This window comes from Lynx canadensis, chromosome C1, assembly GCF_007474595.2.
Source record: "Lynx canadensis isolate LIC74 chromosome C1, mLynCan4.pri.v2, whole genome shotgun sequence".
In the NCBI taxonomy this organism is placed as follows: Eukaryota; Metazoa; Chordata; class Mammalia; order Carnivora; family Felidae; genus Lynx; species Lynx canadensis.
The window spans coordinates 218068848-218084304 of record NC_044310.1 but is presented as its reverse complement, the minus strand read 5'-3'; the positions used below and the strand labels follow the sequence as shown (position 1 = coordinate 218084304).

The 15457-nt window shown below is 56.9% G+C and overlaps 1 protein-coding gene across 3 annotated transcripts in view; it reads right to left on the bottom strand.

Moving 5' to 3' along the window:
• RAMP1 (receptor activity modifying protein 1) overlaps positions 1 to 15457 on the bottom strand; it is a 48701-nt gene extending 33244 nt beyond the window's left edge. Inside the window, exon 1 of one of the 3 annotated variants that reach the window (XM_030325577.1) lies at positions 15377 to 15457. In XM_030325577.1, the coding sequence (XP_030181437.1) occupies positions 15377 to 15413 (37 nt within the window). In that variant the 5' untranslated portion in view covers positions 15414 to 15457. Of the gene's footprint in view, positions 1 to 4976; positions 5081 to 12129; positions 12343 to 15376 lie in introns of those variants that run through there. The other 2 variants (XM_030325578.2, XM_030325579.1) reach the window with 2 other exon arrangements.

The following is a 15457-nucleotide window of genomic DNA, read 5'->3' as shown; positions in this document are numbered from 1 at the left end:
TGGATGGGTGGGTGGATGCACAGGTGGGTGGATGGATGAGTGGATGATTGGTTGGATGGATGGACATATGGCTGGGAGGGTGGATGGATGGATGAGTGGGTGGATAGATGAATGGATGCATGGGTGGGTGGGTGGGTGCATAGATGGATGATTGGATGGACAGATGGGTGGGAAGCTAGATGGGTGGGTGGATGGACAGGTGGTGAGTGGATGGGTGGGTGGGTGGGTAGACAATTGAATGGATGGATGGATGGACGAATGGATGGGTGGGTGGATGGATGGATGAGTGGGTGGATGGGTGGATGATTGGATGGACAGATGGGTGGGTAGATGGATGGGGTGGGTGGATGGACAGGTGGTGAGTGGATGGATGGGTGGATAGACAGTTGAATGGATGGATGCATGGACGAATGGATGGGTGGGTGGATAGATGGATGATTGGATGGACAGATGGGTGGGTGGATGGGTGGGTAGATGGGTGGGTGGGTAGATGGATGGGTGGGTGGGTGGGTGGGTGGCGGATGGATGGGTGGGTGGGTGGGTGGTGGATGGATGAACAGATGAATGGATGGGTGGGTGGATGGATGGGTGGGTGGATGAACAGGTGGGTGGATGGATGAGTGGATGATTGGTTGGATGGATGGACATATGGCTGGGAGGGTGGATGGATGGATGAGTGGGTGGATGGATGGATGGATGCATGGGTGGGTGGGTGGGTGCATAGATGGATGATTGGATGGACAGAGGGGTGGGAAGCTAGATGGGTGGGTGGATGGACAGGTGGTGAGTGGATGGGTGGGTGGATACACAGTTGGATGGATGGATGGACGAATGGATGGGTGGGTGGATGGATGGATGAGTGGGTGGATGGGTGGATGATTGGATGGACAGATGGGTGGGTAGATGGATGGAGTGGGTGGATGGACAGGTGGGTGGGTGGATGGATGAGTGGGTGGATAGATGAATGGCTGGCTGGCTGGGTGGGTGGGTGGGTGGGTGGATGGATGGATGGATGGATGGATGGGTGGTGGATAGATGGATGGATGAATGGATGGGTGCATGGACGGATGGATGGGTGGATGGGTAGATAGATGAATGGATGCATGGGTGGGTGGGTGCATAGATGGATGATTGGATGGACAGATGGGTGGGAAGCTAGATGGGTGGATGGATGGACAGGTGGTGAGTGGATGGGTGGGTGGGTGGATAGACAGTTGAATGGATGGATGGATGGATGAATGGATGGGTGGGTGGATGGATGGATGATTGGATGGACAGATGGGTGGGTAGATGGATGGGGTGGGTGGGTGGATGGACAGGTGGGTGGGTAGATGGATGGGGTGGGTGGGTGGACGGACAGGTGGGTGGGTAGATGGATGGATGGGTGGGTGGATGGATGAACGGATGGATGGATGGATGGATGGGTGGGTAGGTGGATAGATAGGACCCAGCCCACAGCTGTGCTAGAATGGAGTATTGAATGGGAAGCTGAAGCCCTGGGCAGAGGTGACAGCTGGCTCACAGAGTAAGGTGTCAAACCGGGAGAGGAAGAGGTAAAGAACAGTCTTGGGTAAGGTAACAGAGTTGACTGGCAGCCTTAAACATGAGTGAAGAGGAGACTGACACTGAGGAACTTGAGGGCAGGCCAGCCGTGGAGGCCACCTGGGAGCACTGACAGCAATGCCCTGAAGTCCCCTCAGGTGTGACCTCCCCTGGCCCTCCCAGAGTCCCAGGTACTGGGAGGCTGGTCAGGGGCTGTGCTCCTGGAAGAGAGGCCAGGATGTCTCAAAGTGGGCAAGAGCTATCCCCTCAAGGCAACGAGAGCTCTCGGGAAGGGGACAGGCGTCCAGCCACAAGTGTGCACCCACACACAACGTGCCCCTGCAGAGTCAGAGACTCAGGGTCAGGGGAGGACTGTGGTCAGAGGGGACTGATACCCTGTGGGTCCCAGGAAGAGATACGGCAAGGCGCCCCCAGAGGCATCCACGGGCTCCACGCTCTTTCAGAGGGTTTATCTGAAGACCCCCGAGCCCCCACCGATTCCGCCAGAACGTGAGACGGGCGTGGGAGAGAGAACTCAGCCACTGAACTAATTACGTGACAGGCCCCAGGCTGCATACATCATAGAGTGGGTCAAAGCTGACAAAGCGACATTCCAGAGCTGCGAAAGAAAAATTAAACCCAAACAAAACACACAACAAACCCAGCGAAGGCAGAGGTAGAGGGGAGGCCAGGCAGCAGAAGTCTGAGCCGCGGCCATCCCTGTGTCCGCTTCCTGGAGGGCATCCCATGGGCAGGGTCTCACCAGGGTGGGCAGGACACCCCAGAAGGCTCCTGGGGTGTTAGCCGGAGAAGCTGGGGAGTAAGGCCGGCGGGCAGGGTGGGGGTAAAAGGATGGCATGTGGGGAAAGCTCCTTGGAGGGTCTCCCGAGGACAGGACCCACGTGCGGGCCAGGCCAGGCCTCCCTTGATGCTCTGGGAAGGAGGGCCCCCCCCCCCCGCCAGGGCGCGTGGCAGTGGAGGCCGGGAGGCCACAGCATGTCCCTGGGGCTCTCTGGGAGCCCTCAGGAGTCCTGCCCTCAGGAGCCCCCCACCCCTCTGTTCCTGACACTTCCCAACAGCCCTGGCGGGTGCCCCACGGATCCCACGCGAGCACGGCAAGGGTACCCCTGAGAAAGCCCACCGGCCGTGGACACAGAGGTGCTGGGGGCTCACAGGGAGCTCAGGGGTGCTAGGACACCGGCTTCTGGAAGGAATTCCAAGCTGCCCATCCAGCCTCATTCCAAGGGTCACCCCTCTGTCCCCAGCCCTCGCTGCCCCCAGCACCCTGCCTATCTCCCCACTGGGAACAGATGCCTTTCCCCAAGCGTGGCCTGTCCGTGGCTGTGGCCTCCTCCTCCTCCGAGAGGTCCCAGCTGTCCCCAGCCGTTCCCCTGGCCACTTCCTCAGCCTCATTTGGGGGCTGGAGCAGCTCTGTTTTCTCAGAACAGTATCTGCTGCCCCGCCTCTCCCACCCTCTCTGACGTGCGTGCACGTTAACATCTGTCCTCTGTCGTTGGGACAGTGACACTGGCTGACCAGAGGGTCAGCGGGTGTTCTGTGTGAGAGGGGAGCTAGGGCGCTTCCATCGTGGGCTCCCCTCCTGTGCGGGAAGGGTCAGATTCAGGGCAAAGATGAACGTGCTTCTCGGTCAGGACGCTCGGCCACGGGTGACAGAAACCCCCGGGGGCTCCTGGGAGCACCCGAGGAATCAGGGACAGAGACACTAACAGGACGGAGGGGCTGCACTGACTGAGCCGCCCAGGTGCCTGGTTTGAGGTGTTTTTCTTTCTTCTTCTCTCTTTTAATGTTTATTTATTTATTTTGAGAGAGAAAGAGAGAGAGAGAGAGAGAGAGAGAGAGAGAGAGAGAGAATCCCAAGCAGGCTCCGTGCTGTCAGCGCAGAGCCCGACAGGAGGCTCGAACCCACAAACCTGAGCCGAGTCAGGACGCTTGACCCACTGAGCCACCCAGGCACCCCTTTTTCTTAAACAAGCCTCACGGGGTTTCTTTCCTTGGAGAGAGAGTACCTTACCATTTTAACTGACTAAAACTGCCAGAAGTTTTAAACCCCGCTGTTTGGGGCCAGATGGGTTCTGTTCCTGTGTGGTTGTGAACGAAATCACTCGTAACTCTGTCTTTAAAAGGCCGTGTGCGGAGGCCGTGAGCAGATAGCATTCCGTCCTCGGCGCGTCAGGACAGCAGCCTTCCCTGGCATGTGCGTTCGTCAAGAATCAGGTGTCCTTTTAGGGAGAATTACAAGAACGAGCTCCCTCTCTCCACAGCGGAAAACGCCCCTGGCCTGAGCAGCAATGGTGGCCACACAAGGGCAGAGGGACCCTCAGGCAAGGTGACCGGGGGCCGGAAAGACAGGGAGGCCGGGCTCCCCTGGGCTTCAGGGCTGCAGGACAGGTGCACTGAGAGACCTTTAATATTAGGTTTTCCAATGAGACACAAGGGGCCCAGGATGGGAACCCGACATGTCCCGTTTTACGGGTCCCTGGTCTGTGCCTGCGGATCTGCCAGGAAGGGCCCATCCTGCTCTGGCTGATTTCCTATTTGCAGAGGGAGAACCCGAGAGCCCACACCGTCCTCCAGAGCTGCAGTCGGGGGGCGGGTGGGGTGAAGGGTGGGGGGGGTGGGCTGGGGGAGGGGCAGCTGCAGGGAGGCCTTCCTGCAGGGTGACCCGGCTGGAGGCTGAAGTACAGACCCCCCAGAGGTGCCCGTGAGTGGGGGAAGGGGGAGTGCAGCCTGCGAGCCTCCAGAGACCCCAGATAGAGGAGGCCTCGCTTGGGGCCCGGGCAGGCTTCTTCACCTCTTGGGCCTCAGTTTCTCTGTCTGTGAAATGGGAACCTCCCGCACCAGGTGGGCTAATGCTTTCCAGAGGACGTGTTTTCATGGAAGCGATCCCACTTCAAAATGAACAGCCCACCTTGGTGGGGTTTTCGACATGAGCCTCCCTTAGCAACCCACAGGACACTGGAGGCCTGAACCCAGTGGCCTGTAGGGGTGATGGTGGGGAAGGACATGGGAGGCGCAGGAGGGGGAGACTGGGAGGGGCCAGGACACTTTCAGGGGCTCACTGTCTTGAGTCCACACACAGGTATACACGTATGTCTGAACCTTCCAAATTGTGCACTTCAAACATATTCTGTTTACTCTAGGTCAGTTACACCTCAGTGCAACTGTTTAAAAATAGTAAGTGCAGGGGTGCCCGGGTGGCTCAGTTAAGTGTCCCACCCTTGATCTCGGCTCAGGTCATGATCTCACGGTTTGTGAGATCGGATCGAGCCCCAGGTCAGGCTCCATGCTGACGACGTAGAGCCTGCTTGGGATTCTCTCTCCGTCCCTCCCCTGCTCTCTCTCTCTCTCAAAATAAATAAACTTAAAAAACAGTTTAAAAATCCCACAAAAACATACGGTTGGTAAAATGTTACCTCTTTGCTCCTTCCAGATCTTCTAATCACCATCGGGAAGATCCTCACTCCGCAGGCCCCCGCTACAGTGGTGCCAGCAGGGAGAGCCACACCCACTTCCCCAGGACACCCCCTCGGGAGCCAAATCCCCAGGACGCTACATGCCTGGCCTGTCACCGAGTGCCCCAGGGAATGACGTACTCGGAACTCGGTTTGAACACGCTGCCCTCATCCGTCAGCCTATCCTGACAAATGAAAACAAAAACCAAGATGACAACCCACCGCAAAAGAGATTAAACCTCTCGTGTGTCCAGTAAAAACTCCCTACTCGGGCGTCAAGGCCCCGTGAGCCATCCCTTCCTGGCTGCCCAGTGCACAGCCCTCCTCCGGCCCCGGGGCGGCTGCCAGGAGGACCCGGTCCTGAGCCGAATGCAGGAGCTCGGGGCCTGCACCTCCCCGAACACGGTGTCCACCTGCAGCGGCTTCTGGGGAGCTTGGGGGCTGACGGCACGGAAAGCGAAGGTGTGAATGCGCTGGGACACCTCGCACTCCTCGCCGGTGACGGCCCGCTTCCCTTGTCAGGCCTCTTCTGGCTTCTAGAAAGCTCAGAGTGGCTTGGGTCTTAGGAGATGGTCTTCTCGTCTCTTCTTTTAAATACTGTTGCTCTCACCTCTTGTAGAGGGTGCTGGTGCTGGGGGACACGATACCATGTCACATTTGGGCGCCTGAGGATATCTGTGTCTCCGCCAAGAGCCATCATCTGTATTTTTTTTTGAAGCAAGCTGGGCGTCATGGGTAGAAAGAAGGCCCGGCTCTAGGTCTGTTACGCACCACTTCCAGAAGTGCTTCTCCTCCCACGGCTCATCCTGGGGACGGCTGCACGCTGGGGACGCCCGCCCAGGGCGGCGACAACCATGCCTCAAGTGGCCAAGTCCTGTCCTAAGCCCTCTACAGGCATCGGTCTAGTTAATCCTTGCAAATAACCAGTACGGCAGGTTTTATCGTTCTCTCATTTAACAGATGGAGACAGTGGGGGCTCAGAGAGGTTAAGAGACCTGCCCAGAGTCACACAGCCAGGAGTGGTGCAGCCAGGAGGCAATCCCTGACTTGCTCCTCTCAGAACACCTGGGAGAGACAGTGAGGCTGGCCAGCTCAGTGCCAGGGACCCCCAAGGCGGCCCCAAAGCCTGTGGATGACCGACGTCCACAGGAGTTTTGAAGGGAGGCATCTGTGCAGGCCGGTTTCATCGGGGCCATCCTCCCCATGAGCGGTCGAGAGGGGTCTTGCTCGAGCGGCAGAAGGTCCACGCGATGGATGGCCACCCAGCCACCGACAGTGATGCCTGGCGGCGTGCAGTGCTGAGGGAAGCAGGTGCAGGCCTCCCCCCCCCACCCCTCACTGGGAGGACCGCTCCCACAGAGGGGCACCAGCAGAGAGGTCAAGGTGAGGACAGACGGCCCAAAGGGGCCCTCGGAGTCCTGGAGGGGCCGGCACCCAGACTCAATCTCACGGCCATCAATGGCATCCTGAAGGGACTTGTGGTACCACCAGAGGAGGGCAAAAGGAATTCTGTGATTTTATAAACCAATTTTCAGAGCTCACCTGCAAAGAAGTCTATTTGGTGTGTGTTTAATGACAATGCAGGGCACTGGCGCAGGTGTTCGATTTACAAATAAACCACAGTGCAGGGGGCTCCCTGGGGGAGGTGGCCTCAGGATGGCACCGATGGGGCGGGACCAGGAAGGCCTGGAGACAAGTGTTCTAGAGGTTGAGGTGCCCAGGCCCTGAGGGAGGAGCTCCCGGCCTCTCGGAGCACCTGCTCCTGCCTCCCTCATGGCTGGTTTCTCTGGCTCCCCCGGACCAGGCCCTTCAGTCACCAAGCCCTGTCCCCAGCGGGCAGGAGGCCCCAGTGCCAGCCCCTGTGTGGTTGCCGCGGTCCTTTTCGGCATTCCCCACGTGGTCTCTGGGCATGTCACCACTGCTGTGCTTCCCTCTGAGCATACTGACTGCCCTCCGGGGGTCCCGTCTGCCCCCCAAAAGACTCTCCATCCCCAGCAGGAGGAATCCCCAGCCCCGGCTCTTCTCTGAGAAGCCAGTCAAGGGAGAAAAGGAAAAGTCCTCTAGGCCACAGCCCCGTTTCATTCGCCATTCAAACAGCAGTTTGTCCAATGACGCCTTTATCAAGCAGGTTCTCTGCTTGTCACCTGACCAGGGTCCTCCTGGCAGACCCAGCCCACCACCCCCTTGCTCTGGCCCAGAGACCCCGCCTCCCTCCTCCCCTCCCCGCCAGAAGTGCCTGCTCTGTGCTAGACGTGGGGGCACCTGTTCACGTGTCCCCCGCATCCATGAGAAAATGGGATGCTAAAGCGGGCCCGAAACCTAACTGACACAGAATAACACCCAAAGACCGGGCAGTGGAGTCAGACAACGTCAGACTAAAAATAGGGGCGCCTGGGTGGCGCAGTCGGTTAAGCGTCCGACTTCAGCCAGGTCACGATCTCACGGTCCGTGAGTTCGAGCCCCGCGTCGGGCTCTGGGCTGATGGCTCGGAGCCTGGAGCCTGTTTCCCATTCTGTGTCTCCCTCTCTCTCTGCCCCTCCCCCGTTCATGCTCTGTCTCTCTCTGTCCCAAAAAATAAAATAAACGTTGAAAAAAAAATTAAAAAAAAAACCTGATAAACCAGAGTATCATCGCTGACAGAGTTAAATTCCACCTGGGAAGCAGTGACGGGCACCTTGCACCTGCCAGGATGGCTACCTTCAGAAAACCAGAAAACGACACGTGTTGGTGAGGATGTGGACAAGTTGGAACGCTTGAGCATTGCTGACGGAATGCAAAATGGTGCCCTTGCCGTGGAACCAGGATGGCAGTTCCGGGTAAGTAGAGTAAACACAGAACTACCATCTGAGCCAGCAACCCCACTTCTAGGCAGACACACAAAAGATGTGAAAGCAGGGTCTCGAACAGATACGTGCACACGCGTGTTCACAGCGGCACGACTCGTGACAGTCAGACGCCGGGAGCCACACAGGTGTCCAACAGATGAACAGATAAAAATGTAGCCTATCTATACTTTTTTTTTTTTTTTAATATTTGAGAGAGAGAAAGAGAGAGAGAGAGGACAAGCAGGAGAGGGGCAGAGAGAGAGAGGGAGACACAGAATCGGAAGCAGGCTCCGGGCTCCGAGCTGTCGGCCCAGAGCCCGGCGTGGGGCTCGAACTCATGAACCGCAAGATCATGACCTGAGCCGAAGTGGGACACTTAATTGACTGAGCCACCCAGGCGCCCTGATTCAGCCTTGAAAAGGAAGGAAATCCTGCCATATGCTGCTGGTGGGTGAATCCCGAAGATATCAGGCTCAGTGAAACGAGCCGGCCACAAAAAGACAGTACTGTATGAGTTCGCTCCTATGAAGTACACATTCCTAGGGGCAGAAAGCAGACGGCGGGGGCTGGGGCAGGGGGTGTTCGTGTTTATGAAGAGTTGGCGTTTAATGGCAGAGTTACAGTCTGGGAAGACGAGAAAGTTCCGGAGATGGATGATGAGGATGGCTGCCCGACAACGTGAACGTACTTGGTGCCACAGAACCTTTACACGGGTAAGGTGGTAAATCTTATGTTATGCATATGTATTTTTTAATTTTTAACGTTTATTTAGTTTTGAGACAGAGAGAGACAGAGCATGAATGGCGGAGGGTCAGGGAGAGAAGGAGACGCAGAATCTGAAACAGAAACCAAAAAACCTGAGCAGTTGGGATTTTTAAAAAACCTGCTTCCAAAGAATTCAGAGGCTAAGGAGGAAACTGAAGCCACACACACGGAAAATCCAGAAAATACTAACAACGGCCACAAGACAGACACTTGGGGAAGGCGGCCAAGAGGCCCAGCAGAGAATGGACTGGACAAGCTTCACTGCTAAGAAGAAAAGCAAACGGGTTCAGCATTTGAGGAGAAAGAACTGGTCGGCTGGGGGTGGGGCTGGGGGACAGATGACAGAGATCCAGCGTGTCCACGTCCATCAAGGAACGACGCGCAACCCTCAGTTCGCGAATCGGGCCGAAAAAGGGCAAAGGTCCACAGGCACAAGTAGAAAAATAAGATAATTGTCTGTATCGTTACACGTTGGATAAAATGGACAAGTTCACAGAAAATGTGACACAGGGTCCTTGCCGTGAGAAATAGGAAACCCAGGCGGACCCATACCCATGAGAGTCTGCTCTCTTCAGCCCCGAAGGGGCTCCACCCAGATGGTTTTCTGGGTGAAAATGGGGGTCCTCAGCTCTTGGGGGATGTCTCTCATTCGCGCCTTGCAAACTGCCCCGATACAGACGGAAAGGATGGAAGTTCTCGCACGTCTTTTGGGAAGAGAACCCAGTGCCACTAACGCCACGCACCGAAGCCACCTGACCTAGCGATGACGGAGCAAAACACAAGACGAGCAGCGGTCGGCAGACTCCTGGGTCTGCACGGGCACCTGGGGAGACCCCGTTTGTCCCAGAAAGGCTCGAGACTCGCATGGCAGACCTCCTCTCCACCTGTGCCCCCCTCTCCATGGCGCCAGCAGCCCCCCCCCTCCCCCCGCCACAGAGAGCTCCCAACTCCTCCCGCTGTTAGTGTGGTTGCAGTTAGTGGTTCTTCCTTCACATCAAGAAAACAGAGCTCACACGTGGAAAGAAGGCTCGTTCTCCTTCCTTCCTCCCCCGCTCACCCAGCTGAGATAACATGACATAAAAAGCATCTTGCTCCCGAAGGAGAAAGACCGAAGGTTTGGGACGCTGCTGGCAGAAGAGACACCGTCCCAGCCAGTGGGAGCAGAAAACAAAGTGAAGGGTCCCTGAGACGATCTCGTGACGTGTCTGAAAAAGTCAAGGGGGAGAAGGACGGAAACAAAGCCAGAAGACAGCCCTGCCAGACACCGAGGGCGGGGAGAGAGGCCAACCAACCACACCACAAACGTACGAGAAGGAGCCTAGAGGACAGCAGCGGCCAGTTAGAAAATAAATAGGGGAGGGGAGCCCGTTTGCAGCAATCGCTAGGAACCCGCGGGGGACACGGGGTCCTGCTGGAGGGGGGAGGTACTGAGTGCGGCTTCCTAACCAGCTGGTCTTGATGTGAATCCTCCCCGATCGGTCAACAAATCAGAGCAACTGCCATTCAAACCCCAATAGCCACTTAGCTAGAAAATGGGCAGACGGCCCAGGTGGACCAGAGATCTGCATATTTAAAACCAGGGCGCCCCAGAGGGAACCTGAGGTCGGCAGGCTCTCTGGCTGACCCCGGCTGACCCCTCTCTCAGGGGCCCCACGGATGCTGCCCCTGTCGAAGTGCCCAGTGGCACCCTGCAGCCACATCTGTCTCCTCTCCGTGGCCTTGACTGCTGGTCCCCGGCCAGCACCCGTCTTCATCCCTTCTGTCTGTGCTTCGCACACCTTCCCGACTGTGATGTTACCCCAGATGTCTCTCCCGGCCGTACCTCTCTTCTGGGCCCTGCGCTTGTGTGGACACCGGCCTACCTGCCATTGTCCCTTACTGTCCAAGGGGGACAGCTAGCCCAACGTGGCTGCTGTGACTGGGGCTCCCAGCTCCAGCAAATAAAAATACAGGACGTCCAAGTAAATGTGAATGTCAGCTAAGCATGAGTATTTAGAAGTATGGCACGAGACAGGCTTATACTAAAACGGTCGGTCGTTTCTCTGAAGTTTGAATTTAAGTGGGGGCCATGCGTCCTCCCCGCCAGCCCTGCAGGGGACCCCCACCCTCCACCTCTGCCAGGCGCCCGGCGGCTCCCGATGCCTCCCTGCTTCCTTGCGGCCCACACCCAAACCCACGGCGCGTCCCTCACTCCTGCCACCTCAAACCTCCGGCTGCACCCCCATCCCGCCAGCCCTCGCTGCTCCCCTGTCTCCAACCCGCCGAAGCACAGCAGCCCACGGCTCTCCCAAACCACTTAAGATGCTTCAGGCTTCCCCACTGCCCTGGGATGAAATCTGGACGGCTCACCCTGGCCCACAGGCTCGGGTCCTCCTCGAGCGCCCGCCTTGCTCAAAGCCCTCCTCTTGCCACACTTCAGCCATCAAGGCTTCCGGAAAGTTCCAAGATTCAGGCCTCTGCATAACCACCCTGGGGATCTGGAGGGCTCTTCCAAAACTGCTCAGGGCTCGGGAGAAGGGCCCCCACCTCCAGCTCTACCCCCAGGGCTTATTTCCTTTTGCGTAAAGAGCACTGTTTATGTGTTTACACGGAAGGGCTTCTCAGACTCGGCCCCGTAGACGTTGGTGCTGGGCCATTCTTGCGGGGGTGAGGGGCTGTCCAAAGCTGAACAGCGCAGCCTCCAGCAGTGGGCTACCTACTAGAACCCCTTTCCTGTCATGACACAACATGACCCACTTGAGCTACAGGACACATAGGAGTTTCCAGGAGAAACGGTTTCGCTCTCCTATCTGTCCACCTACCCAGCCAGCAGCCATCTTTCCTCTGACCATCACACCCATGGAATCTTCCAGAGGCAATAAACACACACACAAACAGAGAAAGCCAACCTTGGGTATCAGTGTCACCAGGTTTCTGTTTAAGTGATTATGCCTTCTAGACCTCTTCCCTCTGTGACATGCGGTTTAGCTTCGTGATACGTGAACTGCTTGAATTCTAGTTGATCACGGGTCAGAGTATGTGACAATATGGCGGTCATCGGTATGCAATTCTTTCCCTGGGCCAATTGCTGCCTTTTGCCCTCCCAGGCACGTGTGGCTCAGGAAGACTCCTTCCTGGTGGGCCTTGTGGGCACAGGAGGTGCAGAGCCCGGGAGAGCACGGTGGGTGCTACCCAGGTCCCCCTGCACCCCAGCCCCTGTGAGTGAGCCGGTGGGAGGATGGTTGCCCACCCCAGGGGTGGCAGGGGGGAGGGGCAGCCGGGGAAGGCTTCCCAGAGGCAGGCAGACATCTGGAAGGGGGGCTGTGCAACTGGGGGGCAGGGGGCAAGCAAGGCCAGGCGGGAGAGGTCCCAGAAGCCACCGTGGGGACCGTCCATGGCAGGGAGGGCGGCATCAGAGGACCAAATAAAGGAGGCAGCGTGAGGCCTGATGAGGAACAAAGGAAGCGAGGCCTCTGCCCCCCCCCGCGGCCTGGTTGGTGCGTCTCCGGGTGGGGGTGGGGGGCGCTCCCAGGGCGGGTGCTTACATGCTTCAGATGATGATGGAAGTGAGGTCTTTCCGTGGCAAGGAAAACACTGAAATAAAACAATCTTCGGGGGAAAAAAAAATCTTCTCCACGGACAACAATCACTTCATTATGTTAACACGAATACGGTCCTGTTTAGGTCGGGAGCCCTCCTGGGCCGCTGTGCTGACATAACCGTCCTCACTGAGAGCCCGTGAGTTCTCCAGAACGTCACTCAGCGGCGGGGGTCATCCTGTCACGGAGGGAGGCAGGTCTGGTGACCAGGCCGCCTCACCGGGGGGCTCTGTGTGTGAGGGGGGCGGGCATCCCCTCTCTCAGCATCACCTGTCTCTCTGGCGTGCAGAGGCAGGCGGGCACGGGGCCTCCTCCACCCGGCTCCCCTCTCCCCTTCCCACTCCTGCTCTCCTCCTCCCTGCCACACACGCTCAGGATGCCTTCCCCGAGGCCTGGGAGAGAAGAGGCTCCCGGCGGGGTTTCCAAGCCCTCAGAGCCCACTGCTGCTGCCGCGCAGCAGGCACCTGTCCGTCTGTGTTGTCATGGTCCCCCCACCCGCGGCTCACAGGATGGGATGTGACAGCCGGGTTTGGAGATCCAACCGAGGGGAGGGAGCCCGCTTTTCCCACGGCTCCAGCAGGAAACGGATTGTTCAGCCAGGGTCCCCTGCCCTCCCTGAGGCAATCCTGGCGGACAGGCCTGAGTCGGGGTCCAGAGAGGGGAGAGTCCCCCCAATGCCGGGTGGGCCTGGCCTTGGGAAGGAAGGGCTCTGCCCGCCCCAGGGCTGGGGACGCTGGCAGCCAAACCTGGGGGCTCCACTCTTGGGGGCTCAGCGCTGGCATTCACACCACAAGCGGCAACCACATCACACGCTCTGCCAGACCCACATTTTAACTGAGGAGAAGCTGTGGAATCGGCTCATTCCGGGCGGCGGCGGGTGGGGGCGGGGGGTTGGAATCTGGAGGAACAGAACCAGCTATTTGCCATAAGGAAGGACTCCACCGAAAACATTCCCTTGGCAGGAGGCTCACTACGACTTGCAACGTGGGTACAAGCTCTCTCAACAGCTCTGGCCTGGGCCTGACCGTAACATGCCTACGGGAGGGAGACAAAAATCCAGAAATTTCTCTCCCTGCGGTTAAATACCCAGGGAGAGTAAACAAACACGCCGAGTTGATTCGCAAACAAGAATCCTTCAGCTTTGGATTCCAGGGTTAGAACTGTCTCCAGACTGAAACCAGCGCCACAATCTAAAGTAGACACGTTTATTGTATTTCCTGCGACATCCCAGTCAGTCCCAAACATTTATACGTGTATTTACATAGAGTCATATATTTCAATAAATACGGCAGCCTTGCAAGAAAACCCTCAATGCCGGGCCCCCCAACCCCCGCCTCCCTGCACACCAGGGAGGGCACCTGCTTCCCAGGTCAGGTGACAGACAAGCATGTCACTGAAGAAGGCATCTGCCAGCACACCGGGTGAGGGCGGGCTCACAGATACAGGGGTTTCCAACAAACACAGCCATCCCAGAATAACCCTGGCTCCTCTGGAAACGTCCTCCTCTCCTGATTGATGAAAAACTTTTCAGTGGCTATACTTAAAATTTACAAAATGCATGCGGTCATACCAGTCTTCTGGAAACACGAGCGTATACACAAAGTCCAGGCTTACAACAGCTTGGTTATAAAACGGTTACGGTTAAGTTCTTGAGCCTATGAACTAGCATACTTAAAAAAAAAAGAAAGAAAGAAATTCCACATTGCTATTTTGGGTAGCAAAATCTGCATCACCAAGGGAGATCTGGCTACTGCTATCATTTGGGAAGAAAACACTGTGGGCTCCGTAATTCTACTAATTACTGCTGGGCTCCAATGACATTAATTTACTGATAACCTCGTAAAGCGGCGTTTATTTGGAAAATAAAGATACAAACATTAGCCAGACCTCTCAGAATAATGTTAAGATTACAGGACTTTGAACTTCCAGAACGTGTATTACTTTCTTGGTAAACAAGGAAAGACTTTACATGTGATCATGACAATAGTGTTTATTTACACAGGCTTTAGGGGGTGCAGCTTCTGGACAGCAGTGAGGACATTAAGTCAGTTGCCTTAAAAGAAAAGAGACACAACCCGGCTTCCTGCCTTGTTAGCAGGGACACGTTCATTTCTTAGGAAACTAAAACAGTAAGTTCCATGTCAAGCCAAATGGATCCCAACACAAAAGGGTAGAATAATACTGTAAGATTTTGCTTTACACAGAACCTCGGCCAAGACACTTTAAGAGGCAAGATCAGTTTTCAGATTACATTGCAGGGAAGCAGATGCTAAGGGTTTTAATAAATGCAGAGAGATTCCTCCGCCAGCCTGCAACCACCAGGCTCCTGCGCGTCCCTAAGCCCCTCTCCTCCAGGTGGCCTGGGCCACCTCCGCCGACAAGCCACACTGCTCCCAGCTGCTGCCCCCCCCCCCCCCCCCCCCACATAATCAGGGCAGCGGTCATCCCTCATCAGGACTCGCACTCAGGTGCTCCCCACCAACATCACCTGTTCTGGGGAAAGACCACAAGTACCAGGGCAGTAGCCGCCGGCCGTGCATCTCCGGGCCGCTGGATTCTTCCGCTTAAGTGCCCTGTATTTAGTTTTTCTTAAAAAGTAACTAACTACATGAAGTGAGTCCAGTGGCTAAAGCAGTTTAGCAAGGTTTCTTAGCATTGACAGGGAAGTCATGAGGACAACTTCAAGGTAAATTATGCTAAGTCTGTGGCGCAGGTTCCTCCAGTCCCTGGGTTTGTTTTATAATCTCTCCCCAAACAGAAAGCTGAGTATGCTCTGCCTCCTCACCGAGAGTCCCTCTTTGAATTTCTAGCACACAGAAGTGCCAAGTTCACAAGCAAACAACAACAAGAAGGTTTGGAAACGTTCCCGAGGAAGAAGGCTGGTCTCATTTTTGCAAAGGACATCCTAGGGAGGTTTACTTGTAAATCAGCAAGTGCTGCATGAGAGAGACAGTCAGAGATTCTCGGTTTTAACTAGTTTCTAGATAAATGGGCCGCGGACCCGGTTCCCGGCGCCGAGGCTGCAAGGTGCCTGCTAACACGCGGGAGCCCGCGCGGGGCCGGCAAGCACAGGTGCGGAGAAGCGAGTTCGCGGGCGCGCGCGGGAAAGGTGCCCGCGCCCCCGCGAGCTCCCGGGGCCCCCAGGCCGCCCCTCTCCCCCCGACCTTCCCCGAGGGACCCCGGCCCTACTCACCCAGGAGCAGCCAGAGGCCGCCGAGGCTCCGGGCCATGGCGCGCCGCCGAGCCGGGCCGCCCGCGAGGACTGAGGCGCCGG